Source organism: Mus caroli, unplaced genomic scaffold, assembly GCF_978045245.1.
Source record: "Mus caroli unplaced genomic scaffold, Mus_caroli_1 scaffold_18, whole genome shotgun sequence".
Classification (NCBI taxonomy): Eukaryota; Metazoa; Chordata; class Mammalia; order Rodentia; family Muridae; genus Mus; species Mus caroli.
Window position 1 is genome coordinate 80,300,814 of NW_028227273.1, and position 25,697 is coordinate 80,326,510.

At 46.6% G+C, this 25,697-nt stretch overlaps 1 protein-coding gene and 1 pseudogene across 1 annotated transcript; both read left to right on the forward strand.

Annotated features, from left to right (window-relative positions):
• Positions 1-5,358: 5,358 nt before the first annotated feature.
• On the forward strand, positions 5,359-8,346 carry LOC147000523 (sperm motility kinase Y-like). The gene is made up of 3 exons (XM_085833342.1): positions 5,359-5,403; positions 5,894-6,008; positions 6,766-8,346. The coding sequence occupies exons 2-3, from the start codon at positions 5,906-5,908 to the stop codon at positions 8,307-8,309; spliced, it is 1,647 nt and encodes a 548-aa protein (XP_085689468.1). The 5' UTR covers positions 5,359-5,403; positions 5,894-5,905; the 3' UTR covers positions 8,310-8,346.
• Positions 8,347-9,963: 1,617 nt separating this feature from the next.
• LOC147000524 (FERM domain-containing protein 1-like) lies at positions 9,964-16,010 on the forward strand (annotated as a pseudogene).
• Positions 16,011-25,697: the final 9,687 nt, after the last annotated feature.

Genomic DNA, 25,697 nt, shown 5'->3' on the forward strand with positions numbered 1-25,697 from the left:
CATTTTCAGGGACTCCATCACAGAGCCAGGCATGATTGACCAATGTGCTCAGAGGCCCTCTCCCTATAAATGATAACTGAGTTTCAGAGGCTTCAATTCCCTCACAATCTATTTTCTTCAACGAAATCTAAAGGAAAGCAAGATTTGCTTCAACCTGACTCCTTCCCACCCAACTCCACCCCAGCTCCAGTCAATGCATGTCAGAGACCAAGAGGGGAACCTCCTCTCTGGGACCTCGTCATGATCCTCTGGGGTTCCTTTACTTTTTTCAAAAAGCTTCTGCAGACAGAAAAGCAGTGGTTAGTGTAAATGGAGGCAGTTTACTTATACCACAGGACAAGGCACATGTTAGGAGGGCATCATGTGAGTGAGCTTGGGTAGCCTGTGTCTCAACACAGGCAGACTGAAAGGAAGGGTGTGTCACCACGAGGGGTGTAGGTGTGAGAAAATTAAGGAGAGAGGTTCTACATTTCCAGACCCCTGGGGAACCATCTTCCTCGCCTGGAGTCTATACTGAGGGTGCAGTAACAGAGCCCTCTGCTCCTGAGATGAGAACAAAAGGTAAAGTCCAGGGCAGATCCCCAAATCTGAGGTGATGGTCCTGTTACCCACACTGATCTTCAGGGCTAGAAAGGGAGCTAATGTAGAGTCAGCTCAATGTGATCCTGATTCCCAGGACTGTGGAGTAAAGAAGGTTTGGATTTCACAGGATTTAATCATTAGATGGAAGGGCACAGAGAGCCACATAAAGGTCTGTGGTAAAGGAACATAGAATGCTAACTGTCAGGTTTACCTACCCTACACGTAATGACCCCTTCTCAAACCCACATTGTCTAGCAGTAGAAATTAGTGGGCATTTTGTCATTCAATCCAGGATGATAACCAATGTCCTTTACATTCTTATAACATATAAAAATTATCCTAATACCACAATTAATAATAGCAAATTATAAATGGCAAATTATTAATAGCTAAAGGATGTCATGGACAATATCAAACCCTACTTTTGGAATTCCAAGCCTGGGCAGAAACATGTGTTTAACAAAAGCAGGTTCATTTTTACATAAGGTGTATGAACGTTCTCCCCTGTCATCTGAGCAGCCCAGGCTGAGGAGAGGCACAGGGCCTAGACCAGGCCTGGATAGTCAGCTTGGGCCATTACAACAAACTGTTGTTGGAATCCATTCACAGCCCTGTGTAGTGGTAAATGGCTCATACTCCAGCAGTCAGATGGGGAAATGAAGCCTGGATTGGCTAGCTCCTGTGGAGTTGGTCATTTTTAGTTTGTGGCTCCATTTTATAAAGTGACCTGACCCAAGAGCCATATGGGATTTCAGCTTGTCCTGAGGTGACATACAGGGCCAGATTCTCCTGTACCTCTGCCTATAAAATGCCCATCAATCAAACTGGACAAAGCATATCATGTTTGTATTTCTCTTTAAAACCCTATTAGTGAACATTGCTGAGTTGATACCATGCTTACAGCCAAAAGCTGTAAACCCAAGTCTGGATAAGACCTTCCCGTCATGAGTGCTTTATCTATGTGTGCACTTCTATGAGCACCTGCGAACATGGGACCAGGTTGCAGCACAGCCTAGGCCTATTCTAAACAGCAGCACGAAGGTAACCACAATAGCAAACATTCAGGAATGTGACACTACACAGAACTGGTCCTCTTCCTCCTGGTTTGCGGATCCTTGTTGAAAGGAGAGCCATCAGTGCTCTGCACACATGCCCACCCTTATCCGGAAGCTCAGTGATTGCCAGTTCATGGATACAGACACATCAGGACAAGTACTTATATGGTTAAGATGTGACACCCAAAAACATGTGGACCAACTATACTGACTGAGAGAAATGGTGGACACAGCTCTGCCCTGAGGCTGACCTAGTGTACTGCTGCTACTGATACTGGTGTGTGTGTGTGCGTGTGTGTGTGTGTTTCATAGAAAATGTGTGTATATGTGTGTATACCAGAGTGTCTGCATGGACATGTGTTTGTGTGTATCTGCATGTGTATGTGTGCATGTCTCTATGTGTCTATATAGACGTGTTTTTATGTGTCTGCATGGATATGTGTGTAAAGATGTCTATGGGTCTGCATGGGTGAATGTGTGTGTTTGTGTGTGTGTATGTGTGTGTGTGTTACTTACATGAACCTGTATGTATGTTGCAGTGGTGTGTGTGTGTATGTGTGTGTGTTACATGGGCCTGTATGTGTGTTGCATGGGCATGTGCGTGTTTGTGGGTGTGTGACTTTAAATAGAAAATAGCGGCCTCTGAGGTAACTGTGGAGATGTGAGACAATCACTCCCAGAAACAGGTTAGAAATCTTCTGCCTGTCTCTCTGTCTTTGGAAATAATGTACTGTCATCCTCCTCTCTGAGGCCATAAAGTCTCAGGACAGAGGGCAGTGCTCTGATCTGGCCATGTTAAGCATCAGTAAGTTCATAAAGAGGGCAGGTTTCTCTTTCCTCTCTAAATCTCTAGTGCTGAACCACATCCACTAGACATGGCTCCAGCTTGGCATGGGGCCCACTGCTCATGGATTCTAGGTCTTTTCTTGCCCCTTAAAGCAATGTAGCAGGAAGAGATTGAGCCAAGGCTACAGCTACCAGGTATAAGTTTAGTATTGACTGTCAAGTGTGTGAGCCAGCTCTCTGTCACTGTGAAAAACACCTGAGAGGATCAACTCCAGGAAGGAGGGGTTCTCTTGTTTTGTGATTTCAGATCCAGGTGAGATAAATACATTTTGTGTGCCTGAGGCAAGGTGGGATTTAAGGTAGTGGAGATTAAGCTGTTCCTGTCATCCTTGTGAAGAGACTGGGTAGGGCCAGGCAAGAGAGAGACTTCAAGGTTAATCTTCTAGCCACACACTTCTTCAACTAGGTCACCCCTCTCAAGAGTCCATTCAAAATTTGAATTCATCAGTAGAACCAGGCACAGTCAACATTGTAAGATTTTGATCTGACATCATCATCTGCAAATTTCACACTCAAGAACTGGACAATCAGGTCATTTTTAGGAAGTTTTTGTTTTTCTGGCTCCCATTTATAGCTATCCTCAGCCTGAGGTGTCCTGTGGGCTACCAGGTAGATATGCCTGGAATAACTGATAAAGTCATCACTCTTATGATCCTGGCTCAGGAAATACCCCCATCCCGAATACAGGCCCAGAGGTGCATTGCTCTAGTGTCCTAGGCGGTTCTTCATCTGTCCATGCCAACAGTCAGCATTACTTGTTGTACTGGCTGATCTTCAAAAACAGGCAACTCCTTCTCCCCAGAGGGCTACAGGCACACCACCTACCTATACCTGCACTTGTGATACACAGCAGACTCCAGTCATTATGAACTGCTGGGTGAGCATGCATGGCATGGGACAGAAATCCTAATGTAGTAAGGCCAAGGACACTCCTACGTCCAGTACCCATTGGCTGACCTCATTGTGATGTCCAGTGGCCACTGGCTAGAGAACGTAATTGTCCATTATAATTGGCTGACTACATCCAGGTTTTCAGAGGCCAGTGGCTGACTGCACCTTGATGTCCAGTGTTTGTTGCTTTCTTCTTTGTAGAAATATCCCTTTGCATTTCTCTCTCATTTTTGTCACATCATCCCTGTAGACAGCCATATCTATGGTGTATTTAGTGTTATCTGTTTTATAAATCCTTCTTGCTCGTCTGATGTGTGTGTGTTTGATTTTTACTTGCCTGGGTATACTTCTACTTGTACAATAAATATTAATGACCCTCCCTTTTGTTTGCTTTGGGATTCTGTTCATGTCTTCACTATTCAAAATCATTAATGTTTTCTAGTATTTCTTGGTTTTACTGCTAAAAGTTAACCTGTTGTCTAGCTGGTCTTAGTGCAAGCAATGACATAAGCTGAGACTGAATTAAATCTGTCACATACTTCCCATATCTTTGGAATTATAAAGAAGAAAGAATAGGAATGATGTTGGATAGGGAAGAGGAGTAAGAAGGAGGAGAAAGAGCTTGTTTGAGAGGACATGACATAGGAGGGGAAGATGCCTGTTTGCTACTGTAGTGTATTTTTCCATAGTTACGAAACAAAGCAAGCATGCTACCCTGCTGAGGACACCCAGCAGGACCATCCATGTCCTGAGACTGCATTTGTCCAGGAGTCCTCTGTGGGAAGATGCTGAGGAACTGTCAGCATATGTGTAGGTGTGGAGTGCCCCCTGCTGGATACATGGATAGAAGGGCAGCAGAATAATTGCATCCATTTCTGTGCCAGCATATTTACTGAGAGGAACTGTCACCACTTTGGGCCATTTACTTGTGCTGCGGGATCACACAGTGACATTGGGCATCATTAAGATATAAGATAGTGTCTTCTGCCAATGACTAAAAGTTCTCCTGTGAACAGCAGCTCCTGTTCCTCTGCAGGGTCCAGAACTTTCCTCTGCTTCCTTCTAGTATTTTGTGAGTTTATTTAAAAGTTGACCTGATCCATCCCCACAGCCTGCCTAGTCCTTCTGAGCACACCCAGTTGCCTCGAATGTCCTGTTGTCTACCTAGACCTCCATTTCATGGACACTTCTCTGCCCACCTTCATCACACCTGGAGCATCAGCTTGAGGTCATTCAGTCAGAATACAAAGAGAAGTTGACACACAGAATCAACTTATAAGGGCTTTATAGAAGGAGGCACAGCAAAAATTCTAACCAGATACCTAGAGACCTTGCTTTCAAAAAGCCTAATGTCACACTCCATAGCCCAGCTAAGCCAGAGCCTTGCAGTCCTTCCAACCATGTCATAAAGGGTCCTATTATGACCTTGTGAGGAGAGATTGTGAGGCTCTCCAGGCAACAGATGTTAAGGTGTGGCCAGGCCTGAATTTCTTAGAGTGCATTGAGAGGAGGTGTGGAGTGGTGCCCTCTGCGACTTTATTGTATCTAGTGAGCTGTATGTGGTTGTATTGGTTTGTAAGTGTGCTGTGTAGATGTGTATGTATGAGTGTGTATAGGAGTGTGGTTGTTTACAGATTTGCTTGTGTGTGAGTGTGTCAGTGTATGTAGGAGTGTGTGAGTTTCCTGTTTTGTTTGTGTGTGTGTTCCTTTTCCTGTGTGTATGTGTAGTGTGTGCTTACATGTTTGCTTGTGTGGAAGTATGTGTGTACCTGTTCCTTTGTGATTGTGTGTAGTTCAATTCTGGTTTTGTATAAGAGTTTGTATGTGTGTGTTCCTGTGTGTGTGTGTGTGAGTGTATAAGATCACTATTGTGTATTTGTGTGTGTGCTTTTGTGTTTGTGTGCTGTTGCATACGTGAGTGTGTTTGGGCTCCTGTGCCCATCACCCTTTCCCTCTTGCATCTGTGTTACCTGCACCTTGGTGCAAGAGAGTGTAGAGGCCAGTAACCAGCCAGGCTGCAGTATTTAAGGTAGGCCATCAACCCTATTTTCAAGACAGGCTCACTCACTGGCCTGAAGCTGGCCAAGTCTCTGGCCTGGCTGACCAGTGGCTCCCAGAGATTTGATATGCCAACCCCATAATCTCAGATTAAGTGCCTAAGTGGATGGCTGGCTGTTTATTTATATATTGGTTGATTTTGGTATGAGTTCAAGAGATAGCATTGGGCCCTATATTTTCAAGGCCACTGACTGTTTGCTTCCTTAGTGTTGGTGTTTTGATTTTTATTTATTTGGATGGGTGCTTTTGTTTTATTGTGGTCGGTTTTATTTTCTCCCATGGTATTTTATTGTGTTGATTATTTACTTTTGCAATTTAGGCTGCTCTAGAATATCTCCATTCTCAATGTATTTTGGTTTCCTATTTTTACATTGTTCCTGTTTCTCGAAGTATTCACTACATGTTATCATTGGGTTACAATTTATACATATTTGCCCTTTGTGATATTTTTTTTCCATCAGTCAGTAATTGAGATGCCTGCGAAGGAGCCCACAGGGACCTCGAGGTTCAGCGGGAGGACATCTAGTGGTTCCCGGAGCAGCTGCAGCATCCAGGACACATGGAACAACAGTGGAGGTGAGCTATAGGACCAGGTAGCAAAGAGCCTGACCTGGCCAATGCTAATCTGAATTCCTGGATGCAGGCTGGAATGGTCTCAGGGCTACACTGAAAGCCACTCAAGTGTCATTAACACTGTGTGGCCTCATTCTCAGAGTCTTGATCAGGTAAAAAGCAGCTGTGGCCTTGGCCACTCAAGTTGAGTCTATGGCATTTTGGAATTGGTTTTAGGATGAATAGTCACTGATATTTCACTTTCTTATTATTTATGGTTGTTTAATTTTAACTTTCAATATTTTGGTCTTGGGAAGTATGGTTTTGTTGTGGACAACGAGGTCCTGAAATGAAATGGAATTTTCTCTGAAGTGCTGGGGGATATATGCCTGTTTTGTCTTATACTAATTCTTTCTCCTTTCATTTATTTCATATGATTTTTTTCAGTCAACGTCCACTCATAATATTGATCAGCTGTAGCCCTCCCAGTCCCACTGTCTTATGATTATAGTTTCATCATCTGTATTTAGGATGTGTGTGCTCTTGGCTTTCTAGTTTGGGGTTGGTTTTTTGGTTGGGTTTTACATAAGATTTTTTTTTGACTTTACCTTTTCCCCCATATCTTTTTCATAATTTTTATTCTAGGTCTCTAACTTTTACTTACCTTTATTTCAAGCACCCTTTCTTTGTTTATTTTAGGTAGCACTTGTCGTAATTTTAGTTTCTATTTTCCTACATGTTTTTCATTATTTTGATTTTATTCTTTTTATGTTATTTTTAGGTACCACTGGTAGTGATACAATGCCTGCATATATTGAAGAGGAGTTACCACCGCCCAGTCCTCAGCCAAGTAACCCTGATGCGGGAAACTTGTACTCCCAATATGAAGTTGTAAGAACTATCGGGCATGGGACTCAAGCCAAAGTCCTCCTGGCCCAGCACAGGCTCACAGGCACTCCCGTGGCTGTCAAAGTTCTTGTAAAGAACAACGCCTGGTTTCAGCCAGCCATGACGGAGACCAATATAATGAAAAAGATCAAACACCCCAATATTGTCTCACTTCTCCAAGTGATTGAGACCAAAACAAGAGAATACCTCATCATGGAACTGGTTGAAGGCCAAGAACTTTATGAATACATCAAAAATTCTGGCCACATAGGGGAGGAGGAAGCCCGACAAATATTTTTACAAATACTGTCAGCAGTGAGCTACTGCCACAGACATGGCATAGTGCATAGGGACCTAAAGCCTGATAATATCATGATAGACAAGAAGGGGAAAATCAAAATAATCGACTTTGGGCTTAGTACCCAAGTCAAACCCGGAGAGTTGTTGGATGAGCCCTGTGGTGCTTATGCTTATGGTGCCCCTGAGTTATTCCTCTGGGAAAGATATGATGGCACAAAAAGTGACCTATGGGCGTTAGGAGTGATATTGTATTACATGGTTGTTGGAAAGGTCCCATTCGACTCGGTCACCGTACCTGAGCTGCAAGATCAGATACTGGCAGGTGTATACCCTGCCCCCTGTGGGGTGTCCAATGAGCTGGAGGACCTGTTGAGCCTCTTAATGACAGTAAACCCCAAATATAGGCCGACAGTCACGGACGTGATGAAGCATCCATGGTTCAAAGGCCACTGGAAAGGGTTCAAAAATATTCATGAGGAACCTGTCCCTGTCAGACCAGATCCTGACATTGTAGATGCGATGCAGCATATTGGGTTCCGAGCAAAAGATATTAGAGAATCACTCACTAAAGAAAAATTTAATGAAATGTCAGCTGTATATTATTTATTGGAAGGGCAGGCTGTCCAGAGGGAAGTCCGCTCAACCCAGGCTCCAACAGTGAGTCAAGTTAAGACCCCATTCCCTTCCATTGATGCTGGTACTGCTTTGTGTTTGAAAATTAAGAAGAGTGGAAGCGCTCCCATCCTTGGCAGATCGGTCTGGCCATCCTCCATTGGTCAAGTGCCAGCCTATGACCAGAAGGTTAGGCAAAGAGCAGGCAGAAGATCCACTGGGCATGGTCTCTTCCGGACAAACCAGATCACACCCACACAGGACCAACACCACATCCGTGCCATGAGTGTCTCCTGCATGCTTTCAACAAGCAGCATAAGTGAACAGAGCATCAGTGAGAAGAGAGAAGAGAATCTCCCCCACAGTGCGTTAGCAGAGGATAAGCCCATCCCCAGCAGGGGCTGGCGCAGAGGCATCATGAGATGGACAAGGAGGTTGGGGAATGCCATGAGGAGGCTGTGTTGCTGCATTCCATCAACAAGAAAACCTCGACTGGGGCAGAACAGAGTCTCTCCCCAGAAATGAGGCCCAGGGAGAAATTCCAGAGACACGGCAGCAAGCAGGGCCCAGGTACCTTGGTGCTTTGTCCTTCCCAATTTGCTGTGTGTTGGTCCCTCCTCTGTCTCCAGTTTCCATTTTCCACACCCAATTCTTACCTTCTTACCTTCTCTAAGTACTTTACAATTCTTCCTCAACCCCAAGCCTTCTCCCTCTTCTGAATTTCTCCTCTTCCCAGCAGGGACGCAATATGAATGATTTCTACCCCTTTCAACACAGTTGTCTTGCTGACCCCATCTCTTCCCCTGGACTCCATGTTCCCTAAGGAAAATAGCTCCCACAGGGTGAGGATTAGAGGGCTATTGGTTCATGGACTCTCTCAGGTGATACTGGCCCTAGCAATTTGTCAATCAATCACAAAAGCTGAAGAATAGATTCTTACATTTTTAAAATAACATCACACCCAGTAAGCTTCAGAACTAATAACAAGCAATGTCATTGAATAAGTATCAACAGCATAGTTTGCTGGTTATTGACGATGGTCAGACTCCTGCATGCATGCATAGGTTTGTGCATACTGATTGTTCGTTTGTTTCTATGACCTAGTGGTGTATATATTTTTATAGGAAACACTTCTAAGTGATTTCTCCTTGTGGATTGTGAAGTAGAAAAAAAAAGACATTTAATACTAAGGCTAGTCAAAGTCCCACACGGTATTCTTAGAATTCTACCTCATTATTTCTTTTGTCTAGAATAAATTATTTTGTCTCTTTCACAGTGTCATCTGGGAACTTATTCACATCCTGAGTATAAACAGGTAGCTATTTGAAACACATGGCCCTGGAAAAGACACAAGTGTAGAAGCAGCAGCAGCAGCAGCAGCAGTAAACCCCCTGGCTTCCCTGTCTATGTAAGTATTCCCGACAGACTATTTCTGGAAACAGATATCACTCTGAGAACCAATTATGAAAATGATTTCAATGAATATTAGCATTCATAGGAGACATATCAATATTCCTGTAGGGTCCATTCCTGGGAGACTGAACTAGATGACAGAAGCAAGAGCATGGTATGTTCTTAATGAGGAACACCTTCCTCAAAGCTGATGATGTAGAAGGTCTGAAGGAGTGTTTTTTTGGGGAGTCAGGGTCTCATCCCCTTCTGTCAGGGCACACAGTGCTCCTGGCCTTGCATCCTGCCTGATCATGGTGGTGTTGCTTGCTTTCATTCCAGCAGTCTTCACACACCCAGCACTGTGACCCTGACCTTTGTTCCCAGCTCAGCCACTGAGTTCCTGGTCTTTCCCAGCCACTGTCTGGATAGGGACAGCAGAGACAGTGCAGCTACAGATGTGAGCTCCTCCCCTGCCCCATAACCAGAGAGGACATCAGGGAATTAATATAGTGGCACCAGTGGGACCAGAGACAGAATAACTCAAGTCCAAGGGTGCTCACCAACCCCAACCCCAACACTGCAAAGGCTGTCAGTGACCTGTAAGAGCTATGGCCAGAGTAGGCCATGCCTTTGTGTCCTGCATAAACCCACATATCTTGACAGCTCAGTGTACCTTGGCCTGCTCAGGTGCAGAGTGGTATCCACCCAGCCTCTGTAAAGACTCAAAAACCCAGGTACCTTAGGCTTTCTGTGCCTCTGTTTCCTCACCTGTACCCAGAAAACGGAGATGGTGAGCGTTAGCTAGTTCTTGCTGAAGCCTAGCTTGACTGCCATGCAGAGCAAAAGATCCTGGGGTCTGTGAGCCCTGCCTATGTTCTCAACAAGTGGCCTACAAGCCACACTTCTTAGATGTGTGCCTTAGGCCTCACACATCTGCCTTGCAGAGCTATCTCCAGTGCCAGGCTGGAGGCCCGACAGCTTTTCCCAAAGCTTCTCTCAACCCACACTCACACAGTCTCTCACTGGCAAGTTTTTCCAAGAACAGTAGCTGTGGGGTTGAAATGAGCTCAACAGACCTCTAAAGAGAGCTGCTTCTATGGTCCTTGTGGACACCTGGGTGACATGAGAGGGGAGCAGAACCACAGATTTATAAGCATCACATCCTCACCTTTGGGTGTGAGGCTAAGGCAGATAAAGTCTGGACATAGTCTGTAGCTAGCTTGTTTGTTCTGACCTCAGGTAGTGAGAAAGGGCAGGGTGGGGTCTGAGCTAGCTGGTGACCCTGTCCTCAGATTATCAACAAGAGAGGAGTTGACTACATTCTAAGGCACATGGCTGCCATGCACCATGAACATGGTGGACTCCATGCACCAGGGTCTGACTCCCAAGGAGGCAATACTATGCTTCACCAGGGATGCTTGTCTACTTGAGGACGTTCCTGTCCACTTCTTCAGGCTGTACAAGGTCAACCCTGAGGTGTTGGAAATGGGAGGAACACAGGAAAAGGGTGGTTCTATTCCCCAGGCCTGACAAAGTGACTCAGACTCCAGGCAAGGGTAGGTAGGACTGTCCCTCGTGCCTGGTTTGCATGTGGTGAGTTGGTGGCTGTCCTGGAGGTGGCATGCTGCATTTGTCTGGTGTCAATTCTGTTAAAACTTTGCTCAGTCTTTGCTGTAACTGGTTTGGTCTAACATTGATTGGACTGGTATGCCTGTCCTCTCTGGATGTCTCCCATTCAATGCCTGAGCACTGCATGGCCTGTGTTCCCAGGTGACAGCCTCCCACAGAGCACAGTAAGTGTGGAACTTGGGTCTACGAGGTTCACAGAACTCAAATATCTAGAGAAGCCTACCACATACACATGTGCCCTTGGCATATGTAGGGAAACAAGAGAGGCTTAGACAGAGCTCTGGGTTTATGGAGACTCTAGCCTGTTAGATGGACCTCCTTCCATTGGCCTCCGGGTCAAAGCCTAAGCCTCTGACTTGTGTTCTTTAAGGAAAAGAAGGAGGATCACCCTACTCTTCTCCTGGGACTCACTCAGAATGGAGTAACCATCTATCAAGTGAGGACTCCTCTTTCTTTCCTATCTCCTGCTGCCACAGATCCCACCCCATGCTCTGGTTCCCACAATTCACCTGACTTCTGTCTTTTAGGAGTTAGACAACACTCCATAGCTGCTCTGTGACTTCCCCTGGTCACTTATTTCAAAGGTGACATTTCTGGTGGGCGTCTGAAGGGGAAGGCATCTATAAACTCAGGAGTCCAAAGAATCCTGGACCCAACCACCTCATCCTAACCAATGCCATCCAGAGCTCCCTGAGGCTTCTCCACACCCTCAGGCATCTCTCAGTCTCCACATCCAGGTCTGGTATTGAACTCTCTGAGCAAGGTACAGCTCTGACTGCTAACAATTCCCCACTCACCAACAAAAGGACAAACCATGGTACCTTAAAGATACAACTGTTAGCCTCTGTCCCCCTTCCACTTTCCCTAAGACATGACAGTGAGGATTGCTGCACAGCAGAATGGCTCCAGACACTGATTATGGTTCACTACAAACCCTGCATGCCAGACTGTTGTACAGCCATGAGCAGGGGGGTCCTAAAGAGAAGGTCTTGCCCCAGGTTTCTTCTGCATTCTTAATGCTGCAGACGGATGGTACTCACAGTGACCTGAGACCTGTTTGCACAGGGTCACCAGTTCTCAACCCTGGAAATATGGGACCAGGGCCAAGTAGGGGCTTATGATTGACATTCATGTATTTCTCTCCTGCTTCTGGCACAGTTTTCTGGACTGTAAAATCACATTGTGCTTCCTGTCTGTCCAGGGGAAGAAGCTGGAAATCCAGCTAGAAGGGCTGTTGGCAACACAGAAGCTGCTGTTCTACACAGGCCATACCTGGCACTCCCGTTTCCTGCTGCAACTGCCCTGCTTCGCCCTACCCATTGGCTTCACCTCAGCTTGGAGCCAGTGCTGCAGTGGCTACAAAAGCTGGAGGAGGCAGAAAGTGTGCATTAGATCCACTTGGGACTGCACACCCAGCTGATGGCTGCACACACCCACTCTAGGGTCTGAGGAAATAGCATATCATCTCCTGGAGACCACTCAAGGAGTTGTCTGACTGTGTTGAAAGGGGAATCTGTTGAAAATCATCATTGCTGATGGTCATCAGTCCTATTCCTCCTTTTATGGGTTAGTATGAAATGTGGCAGTGATCTTTCCTTCACTCCAAGATGCCTATGATTCCTCAGTGTAATTTTCCTTACATCCTTAGCCTTGCAAAGAGCCAGAGATGTAGCCTGGAAGTGGGAGAGCCTTGGTGTTGCCTAAAGACCCACTGTTCTCTCCACTTTTCTCTTCTCTCCTCTTTTCTTTTCTCTTCTCTTCTCTTCTCTTCTCTTCTCTTCTCTTCTCTTCTCTTCTCTTCTCTTCTCTTCTTTCTTTCTTTTTTTTTGTGGGGGGGAGTAGGGGGCTTTAAGACAGGGTTTCTCTGTTTAGCCCTGGCTGTTCAGGAACTCACTTTGTAGACCAGGCTGGCCTCAAACTCAGAAATCTGTGTTCCTCTGCCTCCTGAGTCCTGGGTTACAGGTGTGTGCCACCATGCCCGGCTTCCCTCCACTTTTCAAAGTCTCCACTGAGAGAGGACTTGACTTGCTGCACACTGAAGCCACAGTGCATTGGCAGAAGTGTATGCCTCTGTGCATGTATGTGTGTACATGCATATGTGTGTGTGTGTGTGTGTGCATATGTGGGTGTGGGCACATGTGTGCATGCCTGTGGCTATGCATGCATGTGTGTGCATGTGTCTTTGTGCACATAGTACTTGTATGTGTGTGTGCACTACCAGTGTGCTTTGTGTGTTCATGAATGTGTTTGTGTGTGTGTGTGTGTGTGTGTGAGAAAGACAGAGAGACAGACAGATGACCAGAGAGGGAAAGAGAGGGAGAGAGAAAGGGGGTACCCTCAGAAGAAACTGATAGGCTCTGCTTTTTACCTGCTCCTACCTGCATGGCAGACCACCAGGGCTGCTGAGGATGGCTCTGTAGCTAACAGAAAAAGGGTCACAGCCAGAAGAGCCATAACAAGGGGATGCTAGGAGCCTGCTGGGGAGTAAGTGTATTCATGGTTGCCTAGCTGTCATGGGAATGCAGAGCTCATTCTCCAAGGATGCAGCTTTGCTCTATGCACCTAGGCTCCAATGTATCTCAAGGGTGGCAGGACACTGATCACCACTGGCTCCCGGAACGCAGGGGTACTTCATGTTCCTCCAACACTAGCTCTTGTGCTGCTTTTCACACAGAGAAGAAGAGGTATCAGGAATCCTATACAGTGACCTGCTGGAGCTAAACCTGGACCTGGAAGCAAGCAGCAGGAACTCCTTGGGTGATGAGGATAATAAGAACAGCACACAGCATCTCCTCCACTGCCTCTCATTCTGCTCCAAAAGCTATGGCAGCTCCCACACAGCAGGCATCAAGCCTAACTCCCAGCAGGGATAATGTGAGAAGTCTGTGATTGAACCCACAGGGACCTCAAGGTTCTGTGGGAGGACATCTAGTGGTTCCTGGAGCAGCTGCACCAGCCAGGACACATGGAACTACAGTGGAGGTGAGCTATAGGACTAGGTAGCAAATAGCCTGACCTGGCCAGTGCTAATCTGAATCCCTAGGCTCAGGCTGGAATGACCACTCAGGGCTACACTGAAGGCCACTCAGGGGCACGCAGTGTGTCACTAACACTGTGGGTGGCCTCCTAATCAGTCTTGTCCAGACAAAATCAGCTGGCCTTGGCCACTGAAGTTGAATCCAGACTCTGTGGGTGACAGTATAGTATATCTGCCAGAGTATGAAATCACATGAGTGTGGCCACTGGGTGCTCCCTGGACTCACTATAGATGGGCACAGAGAAGGCACCATTTCTGTGTCTGCAGGGGTAGGGAGAGCTCAGCTTTCAAGAGCAGGCAAACTCTGCCTCTCCTAACCTTGTCTCTGGGGAGGAAATGGCCTCACTAGGGAGATAGGCTCATCTGGGACCCTGCACACTGGTGTATGTCACAGACAGCTCATGTCTTTCTGGCTGACAATTCAGACCCCCAGCTGTCCTCATCTCAGACAGTTCTATGAGGAGGGGTATTTGTTTCTAATTCAGAGTTATGGCAGGAGAGGGCCCAGGACAGGATGTGCCCACAGCAGTGTGTATGGGCAGTGATGCTGTCTTGGCCCTGCTTACTTGTTTCCACTTCATCCTCTATATTCTCCTCCCTTTTTTAGCAGCCACCCAGAGACTTTCGCAGAATTGTGGTTCATGCTAATCAGAATGACGGGACAGAGGTTACATCCCATGTAAGGATTCCATTCAGTCCTTTTGGCTCCCACCCTGCTCACTTAAGATTTCCAAATTGGGTCCTCAGCGTCCTGGAGAATCCTTTACAGGCAGTCCTGCAGGGACAGCCAGGTTCTTGGGAACACTGGGTTTAGCAGTACTTCTCTGCTTCAGGTTCAGAGCCTTAGTGAGTGGACTTGTTGAGTGGCTCACCAGGTGCATAGCAGTGTTGCACCCTCCAGTGGTGGACATGCAAATCGGCAGGATATTATTTCCACCTTTCTTTTACCTCTTATTATAAAGGGCTGCTACCAGACCCCTCAGAACCTATGAAACTTGAGTTCCCACCATCATAGGGTACCAAAGAAACTACACTAGAGGCCCTGTGAAACCCAGGTAGAGTACAATGTGGGTGACTCTACTACCTGTAGTACGTGTAGGGTCTTCAGAGGAGAACCTAAAGCCTGTAATGGCTAAGTCTGTCATGGCCGAAAAGCATAAGTTTGCCCATCAATGTGGAACAACTGTCATCTGATGGAACCCAGACAGTCAGTGGAGAAGTTTAAGTGAAAGGTGGCCCTCCTTAAATTCTCAGATGCTTCCATGGTAGTGTATGGTGATCACATCCAGAGCCATTTCAGAAAGATATAAGTGCAAATAGATGACATTGGGGAGAGAATTCTTAATTCTTTGGGTCTAGTGGGGACCCAAAGATGTCATATACCAAGGCATGAAGGCTGCATAGAACATCTAGGATGTTTCAGAGGTACTCAAGAGCCCTTGGACCAACCTGGAAAAAACCCTAAAATATCAGGGATTATCAGAAATTCTAAGGTAGGGTGGGATATGGAGCTGATGAATGCTGGGATAGTTGAAGGAAACAGCACGAGGTAAACTTGAGGGAAGTGTGTTGTGAGACCTAAAACAGGGCAAACTAACAGGATGGACTATCAGGCCCAGGATAGATAGCCTATGCAAGAATTAGAAATGTCTGGGTAGAGCTGGCTTCTGTGGCTGTAGGAACACTGAAAGCACATATGCAGGAGGACTACCAGCACACTCTTATATCTCTCTGCAGGTTGGGGAGGCAGAGGACAACCACATCGGTGACCAGTATGTCTGCCTAGTCATCCAGACAGCTCATGACTAGCTCACACAGCGACACCTGAGGCTGCACACTGGTGGAGCTGCTGGTTTTCAAGAAGTTAACTCCTCTCGATGGAATGAAGTTCCTAGCTTCCTTTCCCTGTACTGGCCAAGTGAAGACCCACCCCTGCAGGTCATTGTGGTGTAGAGAAGATCTGTACAGCTGTCCTCTCTGTGTCAGCCAGCCTTGAAGGTGGCTTGCTAGCATTCTAGCACCACCAGCCTTTGTCCATGTCTGGGCAAGGCAGTTCTTGGCCCTCAACCCATCTTCCCACCATATCATTCTGTTATGTCTGCCCACTGGTAGGAGATGAGGAACCAGCTCTGACACTAGTCTGGGCATGGGGAAGGTCCAATTCTTCCTTTCCGGGCTCCCAGCTCCTGGGGTTTTAAGGAGCAAAAGAGAATCAAGAGTCAATGTTAGTCCTGAAGTCACTTGGACTCCTGTCTTATTTTCTAGAGAATGTGTCATGGTGGTTCTTGGGCATTAGAGGGAGCCCTATGACTGCAAAGCCATCCTAGGCTCCACAGATCCAGAGCAGGCTACTGCAGGATCTCCAAATCACAAGTCTCTAGTTCGTCTTCCCATGTCTAGCTTATAAGTACTGTAAACAACACAGAGGTCTCCCTAGCAGCATGGCTCAGTTCCATAGGAGATACTGCCACTGGCTATGCAAACAAGACCACATTGGATGTAATGGGAAAGAACACTTAGCCCACTCCTCAGGCTGTAGAGGCTGCCTCCACCTGGCAGGACAGTGTTGCTGGTGCAGAGGATAGGGCTGTTTGGGGTCTCCTCTCCTCACCATAGTCAAGAAGGTCCAGGAGTCATTAAGCAGGTACAGATCATGAGCTCTGGGAAGGTATAGGATCGGTTATCTTTCCATGGAGCCCTCAGAATTCCTTACTGCCTAAGATACAAGAAGTACTTGATGTCAGTTTACTTGGACAAGAGGAGGCTTGTATGCCACTGCTTGTCACAGTTTCTTGGTAGTTGTGACAAACTTGCACCCATTGGTAGGATGGCCACATCTGGACACCCTTTAACATTTGTCAGAGTGGAGCTCAAGACTGGCTGGCTGTGTGTGGAAGCACATCTCGGCCTTCTGTGTTATACTCAACTCAGTCAGAACTGGTGAATTTGGGATAGTCAGTCAGGATTTCAGCTAGTGCAAGGAAACACACGGGGGCGCTGGTTGAGTTGAGGGTTCTGTTCCCTGGACAGTGTGATACAGAACAGACTGGGAACTGTAGGAAGGGAAAGGCACCATACCCCTCATGCCTGGCTCCACCTGTAATCCCAAAAGATCAGTGTTCCTCATTGGTACAACATGATGTGAACCTGACCTGACTGAGAGGCATAATATATTCCATTAGAAAACCTTTGAAAAAAAAAAACCCTGGTGTTAAGTATGGTCTGTACCAATTGTGGTGGCCCTGCATGTGTCAGCACTGGAGTCAGGATATGTCCTACCCACACAGGAAAACATGCAGTTGCATATACAGACACCATGTACACACACACACACACAATCACACACACACACACATACACACCACAATCGTACACAAATGTAGACATACACTGATTAGTATGTTGGAAGGTTACCATGTGTCCAGCATGCCTACCCTTACCACATATGTTCCTGAAGAGTGTGAGCCAGGGCTAGTCCCTCCCTTCACTGGGACCCCTATCCCACAATCTCAGGTAAGGTCACTCTGCTCCTCCTTATCCTTGTCTGACTTCAAGCATGTCACCTGGCCCTGGGTTTCACAGGTGATCCCAAGGAATAAAGTCATCCATGTCCCCAGTTTTCCATGGCTGCACATAGTGCTGACACCCAGCAGGTGTCAAGTGTGGACAGGTGTTTGGCAAGAATCTAGGTCCTTGGCTTTGTCAGTGTCTTCACCACCACAGAGCTCCTGTGGGACCAAAGTACTCCAGACAGAGCTGGGTAAGTGCTGTGCAGCATAGCTAAGTATGCCTGTGAGGAACAGATAGGCCCAAGAAGCCATTGTACATTCTTCTCTTGGCCTGGATATGCCTTTCTGCCCTTCCCACCAGAGCATGGCTGGCTGTTACAGCTGCTCTTCATTTTCTTTGGGAATAGAGCAGTAAGAACCCAGCTGGTGCCTCTGGTCTTCAGGGAGCAGGCAGTGGTCTTGTGCTCAGTTGTCCCCCACTAGATCCAGGAATTGCCTAGAATTGTGGTTTTCAATACTTTCCAGAGCAGCAGATTGCGAGCTCAGCTCAAGTTTAGTGTGTGTGCATCAGCTAAGGCTGCATGGAGGTCAGGACCTGTGTCCTGTGTCTTCACAGACAAGAAGGAACCAAGACCATTGGCTGACCCTGAGAAGTCATGTGGGTCCTCCAAAAATTCCTATTTCTGTCCTTCCTCTGGGCCTGTGGAGAGGCATGGGAACTATGCCAAGTTTCTCTGGCCGTGAGACTTTGGAGAGCTGCAGACTGTGGTCATGATCCTTAGGGAATGGAGAGGAATATTAGAGATCAGGCTCCCCTCAAGCCTCTTCTCAAGAGGGTGCAATGGGGGCACGGTGTGGGCATAAGATGGGCACAGGCAGAATCCCAGAGTCTCCTTACTATATTTGTCGATGAGACAGGTGAGAGAAAGCCACCACTCACAGTCTCTCTGTTCCCTGAACAGAGGCTTGAACTCTGTTAATAGGTCTCTCATACAGACTGGCCTGCTGGTCCTATGATAGAATCAGGCTGAAGATACAGTTAGGTGTCCAGCAAAGAGACACCCCCTGGGAGCACAATTGTCCAGCTACAGCCATGGAGTATTTCTGCAGAATTCACAGGGACTGGAGCCCCAAAGCCTACTGTTAGGTCCTGGTACCCACTGGGTAAGGGGGATGTGGAACTCTGGATGGGGTATGCAGGCAATGGTGGCTGTTTTTGTGACATGGTCATCGGAGAAGAGTGACTACAGAGAAGCGATGACTCCCCCGCTCCCATTAGTCAGTGGAAGCCAGAACACTGCTCCACTTTACACTTCTGATGGGAGTTCCTTTGCCTTATGAATGTCTCTGACCTGAGGTTTCATAGAGCTGTCCACACCAAAGCCATGAGGCTGGGAACAGTCAGGACAACAGAGCACCACTGGAGATGAAGCTTTGGGGTTCCAATAGTACATTGTCATGGTTGTACTTTTGAAAACATGCTGACTAAGACTTTTGCCAGGTGTCGTTAAGATCTTCGCTTTCACTTTATAGCATCACATGTCTGGAGATCAGTGGCTCTATGGGACCGCCACAGATAGGATCCATCCCTGGACCTGGGATGGAGATGTCTTTAGCTCAGGGATATGAGAGATGGTCATCAGCTGGATGTGTTCTGGCTCACTGAGGGCAGCAAGCTTGCTGGAACTTGGCACCTTGGCTCAGTCCACTCTGGAATGGATAGACGAGTGTAGACCTCAAGTCATGATGGCAATGTGTCAACTGCCCCTAAGCCAGAACATATGGTATTGGGGCCATATAGGGTCAGGACACAAAAGTACCAGCCTCCAAATCAACAAGATTTAGGGAAAAGGAAACTTTAAAACTTTCTAGAAAGAAACTATATTGGCCACACCAGGAGGAAACTAGGGTCAAAAGGCAGCACAGAAATGAGCAATAAATTAAGCCATTGATTATGAGCTGCTGACCATCATAAGGGTGCTGTCAGGCTTGGCAAGTAGCTCAGTGACACTACTTGCTCAGCACAGGTATGGTCCAGCATTTGATCGCCAGAAACATGAAACAGAAGACATGGTCACTCTGAGTCTGGTTCCTATTTACCCACATTTTAGAGGCTGGGGCTTGGTGGTGTTTAATCTTGCCTTCATTTATCTTCTGAAAGATAGCATTTGTCCTATTAATTCTTTCTTGCAAAAAGAGCACTACCCTGGGACCATCTATGAAGGGTTCAGGGCTCAAAATCAGGTTGAAGATGAGCACTAATCTTGGAGCCTCAAGTGCTATGTGGAGAAGCTGACTTTCAGGGACATGTGACCAAGTCCCCTGAATCATTTGTCTGCACAAAGCCCCAACCAGCATATAGAAAAAGATTAGAGCTACCAGGTACAAGGCTGTGGGCTATTGGCTCTTCTTTGATCCTCACCTGCTCACCCTCCATGTAGCTCTCTGCAACATTCTTGGCCTTGGCTCCAAGTCTCTGTCCTGACCTACTCTTGTGTCTATACCTATGGAACCCTAGGTATAGTGTCCTGTGTAGCTGGGTTTAGTTGCATCCCATTGGTCCCTTTCTGGAGTCAGCAGCAGACACTCAGGGTAGGGTTGGCCAATGGTTCAGGCCTCTAAGCGGTACCCAGAAGTCAAGGTTTCAGAGTACTGAAGGCCTGCTAAACAGACTTTGTTCAAATGTAATTCCCTGAGGCAGGGACCTTTGTCCTTTAGGCATCTGGGCTTCAAGTCCCAGCCTGTGGGCAGGGTGGGGGGCTGTGAACAGGGCCTAAGGCAGTAACCGTAAGGTAGGAGAAGGAAGACACCCCTTTTGTAGCATGTGAATGTCAGTGGGCAGGCGGCCAACTGCTCACCAGCTAAACCTCTACATCTTTTCCAAGAGGATCAAGCCTAGGGGCCACTGAAGGCAACATGACTCCTCTGATACAGCTGTGTCTTGGGAAAGGCCATGGAGAGTCGTGGGAAGGGGCTGGGAGGGCAGGAGAGGTGTGCAAATTTAAGGCCACTCAGCTTGGGATTGGAAGTTTAGGGCCTAGGGCATGCTGGTCATCCTAGTCAGGGAGGTGTGGACAGTTCCAGAGTGGCATACCTACAATCCACCTCTCCTCTCAGTGATATTTGTCTATTAAGCACCTATCCTGTGGGTGTGAGGGCTGTGGTGTGAGGGCTGTGTCTGAGTGTTGTGGGTGTGAGGAATGTGTGTGTGGGTGTGGTAGGTGTGGTGGGTATGAGTGCTGTGTGTGAGTGTTGTGGGTGTGATGGCACACTGATGCAGAAGACCTCAGTGAGAGAGCACAAAGTGTCTAACATTTCTATATTTTTTATCTGTTCATTGACTATTGAAACTATAATGTTTTGATGTGTGAGGTTGGATCAGATCCACTTATTGATCAGCCTATTAGCTGTGTAAGAACAATAATGTAGAAACTACAGAACCAATGGGGCTGTCATCTGTTATCTGTCTATGATCCAGCTGCTTATTATCACTTACCGACTGACTTATTGGTTGTTTATCTCTCCATATCTACCATCTGCTATTTTGACTCTGGCTCCTGCAGACATCAGGAAGGAGTAGATATCCCATGTCACACACCTCCCTTCATCCACACACAGGACACAGACTTGCATTAATTCCTAGAACACATACCTCCTCTCTCTGGAACAGGTTAGGGTGCCAGAAGCATTTTCCAGAGATTCAAACCAAATGTTCCCCAAAGCCAGCAGCTGGGACTCCTCTCAGAAAACTTCGCCTCTCAATTTCCCAAACTGTCTCCTTTTCTCAATACCTCAATTCCTTTTCCTGTGACCTAACTCTGAAGTTTAGGAAAGACACAGCAATGAAAGCAAGGAGCAGGCTGGCCGTGCTCTAGCCAGAAGGCATTGTAAAGTGCCATTACCCACCACATCCATGCATGAAGACTCATTGATAGGCTTGCTATTTAGGGGTTAGGCCCTGTCTGATTTAGAGCCCATTGGGGCCGGTTGCTAGCTATCTAAGCTTCTGCCACCTAGCCAAGGATCATCCTCCAGTCACAGGAACATGCACCACTCTGTTCGCAGATCACCACTTGAATGCTGCTTGCTTTCCTGGTGATGTGGAGGAACACAGCTGTGCCACACATTGGGAGCAGAGCTGGGAGACACAGTCATAATCTAGCGTGCTTTGTTGCTCTGGGCACTCTGCCTATGCTCTGGACATAAGGCACAATGGCAGAGACCCAAGCTCTACCTTTCCTGCCCTGTGTTCAGTGTCTGATGAAGGAAGGCTAAATTAACACATGAATCTTTTCACAGATCCAATACCTGGGGGCTTCATCTTGACCATGGTCAGGGCCCATCAGGAAAAGAGACAATTAAGGAGCAGGGAGCCACCCTGTCAATAGCCTTATCTTCCTGTTACCCCTTCTCCTGCATCCCACTGATGTGTCTTTAAGCCAGTACCACTGGTCAGACACAGGGGTCAGCATCTGGTGATGTCCACCTGTATCTTGGTTCCATCCATGAGGGTACTTGGGGTCCTAAGCTGAATCCCTGGTCCTGATCCTTTACTAGCTCCTAATGTCCCTGCCAGGGAAGGTATTCACGATCATGTGGGAGACTTCCTGAAAGTTCTGGTTGTCCTACCATCTCTCATTCAGGTCGTCCCACTCCAGATTCCCCTTTTGTCTCAGGCTCAATGCTGTTGGTTTGCATCTCTTTGAAATCATCCTGAGTGATAGGATACAGGGAAATTCAAACCCTCAGCTAATGATAGGCAGCCAGGTCACTGCTTTCTCCACAGGTCTGGAGGATGTGTATCCGGGGTTCTGTGTCAGCTTGGTAAAGCTAAGGTACAACCCAGACCACCTGAGAACCAGAATTGGAGTTATGATGCCAAAACTGTTTCCTGTCATTGTGGTCTCTTCAGCTATACAGAATACCCACTGCAGGTAGATCTACTGGACCTCTTCCAGGCCTGTCACAATGAAGCTGGCCTTAATGGCCCTGGCATCCATGTTGGAAATGCACACAGGCTGGACTCTGAGACAGGTGAAATAGATTGCCCTCTTTATTGTCTAGGCTCACTTAGCTGTAATAGCTACTCATAGTTCTACAGAGAGGAGTCTCGGGGCTGGCCACCATTTCTCTGGGATATGAGGCTTCTTGTCACTTATGCCCAGCTTGGAACACCTGCTTCCTAAAGAGGATTAGTACTATAAACACATCTTTTGTCCTGTGGGCCTGGCACCATCTGACTCTTGCAAGCCACTCATGACCTGTGTTAACCCTATGGCCTCCATCCCTACACAGTTGGAAGAATGGGAATGGAGCCTTAACCTGACTGGGACATAGAGCTGGGAACAGACAGGGCTTATGTATGGCTCTGCAATATATGTGTAGATCCTGGACCTCATTATGTCTCCTGAGGTGACAAGTTCAACCTTGTCCTCCCTGTCCTCTGACCAACAATTCAGCTACTCTTTCAGGAGTGGGCCCAGGCAAGCTCCTGATCCAGGAGGAGTATCCCCACCAGACAACTGCCTCCCCTATCAGCTTAGATTCACGGGATGTGGGGAAAAGCTGTGATAAGGCCCCATCCAGGCCCACCACCAACCTCGGAGAGCAAACAGCCTACTCAGGTAGAAAAGTAACCTGGTTATGTCTGAAGTGTTGCTGAGCACACACACACACACACACACACACACACACACACACACACACACACACGTGCGCGTACGCGTGCACATGCAGAGGCACACACATTAAAGCAATGACAATAAGCATATTTCACTGAAGATCCAATTCCCATGCAAGGCCCATGCCTGGCTTCCCCATCTGAGAGCTGAGGACTCTTTTTAGATGGTCTTCTCTCAAGTTGTCGAGCTCTAGCTCAAATTTTAGGCCTCATAGAGTCTCAGCCATGTGTGAGCCCAGGGGATGCATACAGAGTAATTAGCAAATTTGTATCACTGCCTTTTAAAAGAAAAATTAAAACTGCCAGGTGTAAAGCATGAAAATGACATTTGTGAGTGCCAGACAGCTCTTGGCATGGAGAGAGTCTGCCCACACTCCAGGATGGGACTACAGGGATGGAGAGTGCCTGCTTACACTTTGAGCAGGTACTACATGCTACCAAACAAGTGGCATAGGCAGTGGGTCTTCAAATGACTCAAAGTCACTAATTCCTCAGTGGGGTCCCCTCTACAATAGCTTAGAGACTCATCCACAGACTGTGTCTGCCAGAATGTAGACAGCCATGACAGTCTCCCCAAAAGAACTTCATAGTCTGGCTGGAAAGGCTAAAGGAAAGCCTACCATATGCACCAACCTGCAGCACAGTTAATACATAGTGTAAGCTGCACTGACTCACACTGACCCTGTGGACAGAACATGACAGGGGCCTGGCATAGCTCTAGCTTTGCCAAATTTGTATGGTCTGGGCAAGAGGACAAACATGGTTGTGATAGCACCCTAAAGTCCGGTTCTCTGTCCCCTCTGTTTGGGGTCTCCTAGAGAGACAAACTGATGCAATCCTGGGCCAGGTGAGTAAGCTTGCTGTTCCTATGTGGGATGTGGTCCCAGTGCTCTAACAATGTCCTGAGGACTTCTGCTAGTGCAGCCACAGTCACTTCATAAGTATACACAGCATTCATAAATATAGAAGTGTCCACTTGGCACTAATATTTTGAGTTTTCTTATCAAAAAATATCAAAAATACCAAAGTTTTCCATAGTGTTTATTTGGAGACTAAGATATTGAGCTCAATATGTAACTCTTAAAATTCAATAAAATATTTAGGCCTCTTGTTTATATTTCTTCATAACAAATCTTCCATTATCAAGGAAAAATCCAGACCCAATGTGTGAGCCAACATGAGTTTGCTTTCTGAACAGCATTTCCTGTCACATTATCTGCTTCATCAAAAGCACTTCCTGTGTATTAATGACATTCTGGGCCATCAGATAGATAGATACTCCCTTGGCCTGTTTGTCCCTCAAAAGCATGTCTGAGCTGTGTCCTCTCACCACATATGAATGGGCCACAGTGTTCCCTGGGAAACATATATTTTCACAGGAATGAGCTTCTCCATGGGGTGTTACACATGGAAAGATGTTTCCAAAGACTCCAGGGGCTTTTGTACATTGTCAGAACACTGTTAGGCCTCCCTCACAGCTACACTTCTGTCTTGTACTTAGAACACTGTTAAGCCTCCCTCAAGGCTACATGCTGTCTTGACTTTTATACAGGAAGTGCCTGCTCAGGCATAACACTTTGGTTCTCCAAGGTGAGGAAGGGTTGAATCAAGAGCTGTCTTAAGTACCTCCAGCCTAATTAGAGTATTAGTCCTCAGAGAAAGCATTCAGATGTGTGTTGGACCTCTTAGTCTTTCTGCCCATGTTGGGGCCCCTGTTTTAGGAATCGAGCTTAGAATTCAAATTTTTAAAAAAACTGTTAAGAGGAATTACTGTGTGCTGTTGTTCCTTTATTTAACATGTCCTTTGGCACTGTTAGAGGGATCATTGTTTTCTAATGAGCTCTGATGCTACACATAGAGCTTTTTCCTTAGACAGGAATAGCTGGTCCTTTGCAAATCTGGGCTCTAAACCCAGGTCTTAGAGTACTAGAAGACTGACTATAAACAGTTCAAAACATCTTTCTTAATAATCTAATACTTTCAAGGCTTTATAACTATGTCTTAAAATTGGAATTTAATTGTAGAAAGAAATACCTATATTGGAAAACTATCTGGAAAAATCCTATAGTCTCTAGCAGAGTCAGATGTCAAAAAGTAAAGGCTGTCGTGATTTTGTTTTGCATGGCTGACAATTTACTAACAATAGCATCCTTTGTATGCTTTTGTGAAGCTACATACACACAAATCTCAACCTGCAGTACTTGTTTGACCTGAAAGCACCTTTGAGAAATACAGACTAGTACAGAGTCTGCCAGGCTTTTCTGCTGGCCTTGATTAGATGACAGCTGTCAGATACCCAGTTTCACTGCATTAGGCAGCTTGTCACTGCACTACAGGACAGTGAGACTGATGTCAAGGTTGACAACTACTTCACCAGCTAGGAGAATGTAGAACCATGTGTTTTAGAGAATGTGTCTCTTGCCATATTTGTGAGCCTGCACTTAGAATTTGAGCTCTGTGACTGAACTTGTTAGCTAAACCATTGTGCAGTGCTTCTCCAGCTGGGTAACAGGAGGAGCTCAGTTGTGGAGAAGGGCAAATGTAGATTTGGATTTGCTCCTAAATTGCTGCCTTGGTCAGTGTTTCTCTTCCTGCACAAACATCATGACCAAGAAGCAAGTTTGCAAGAAAAGGGTTTATTCGGCTTACACTTCCATGTTGCTGTT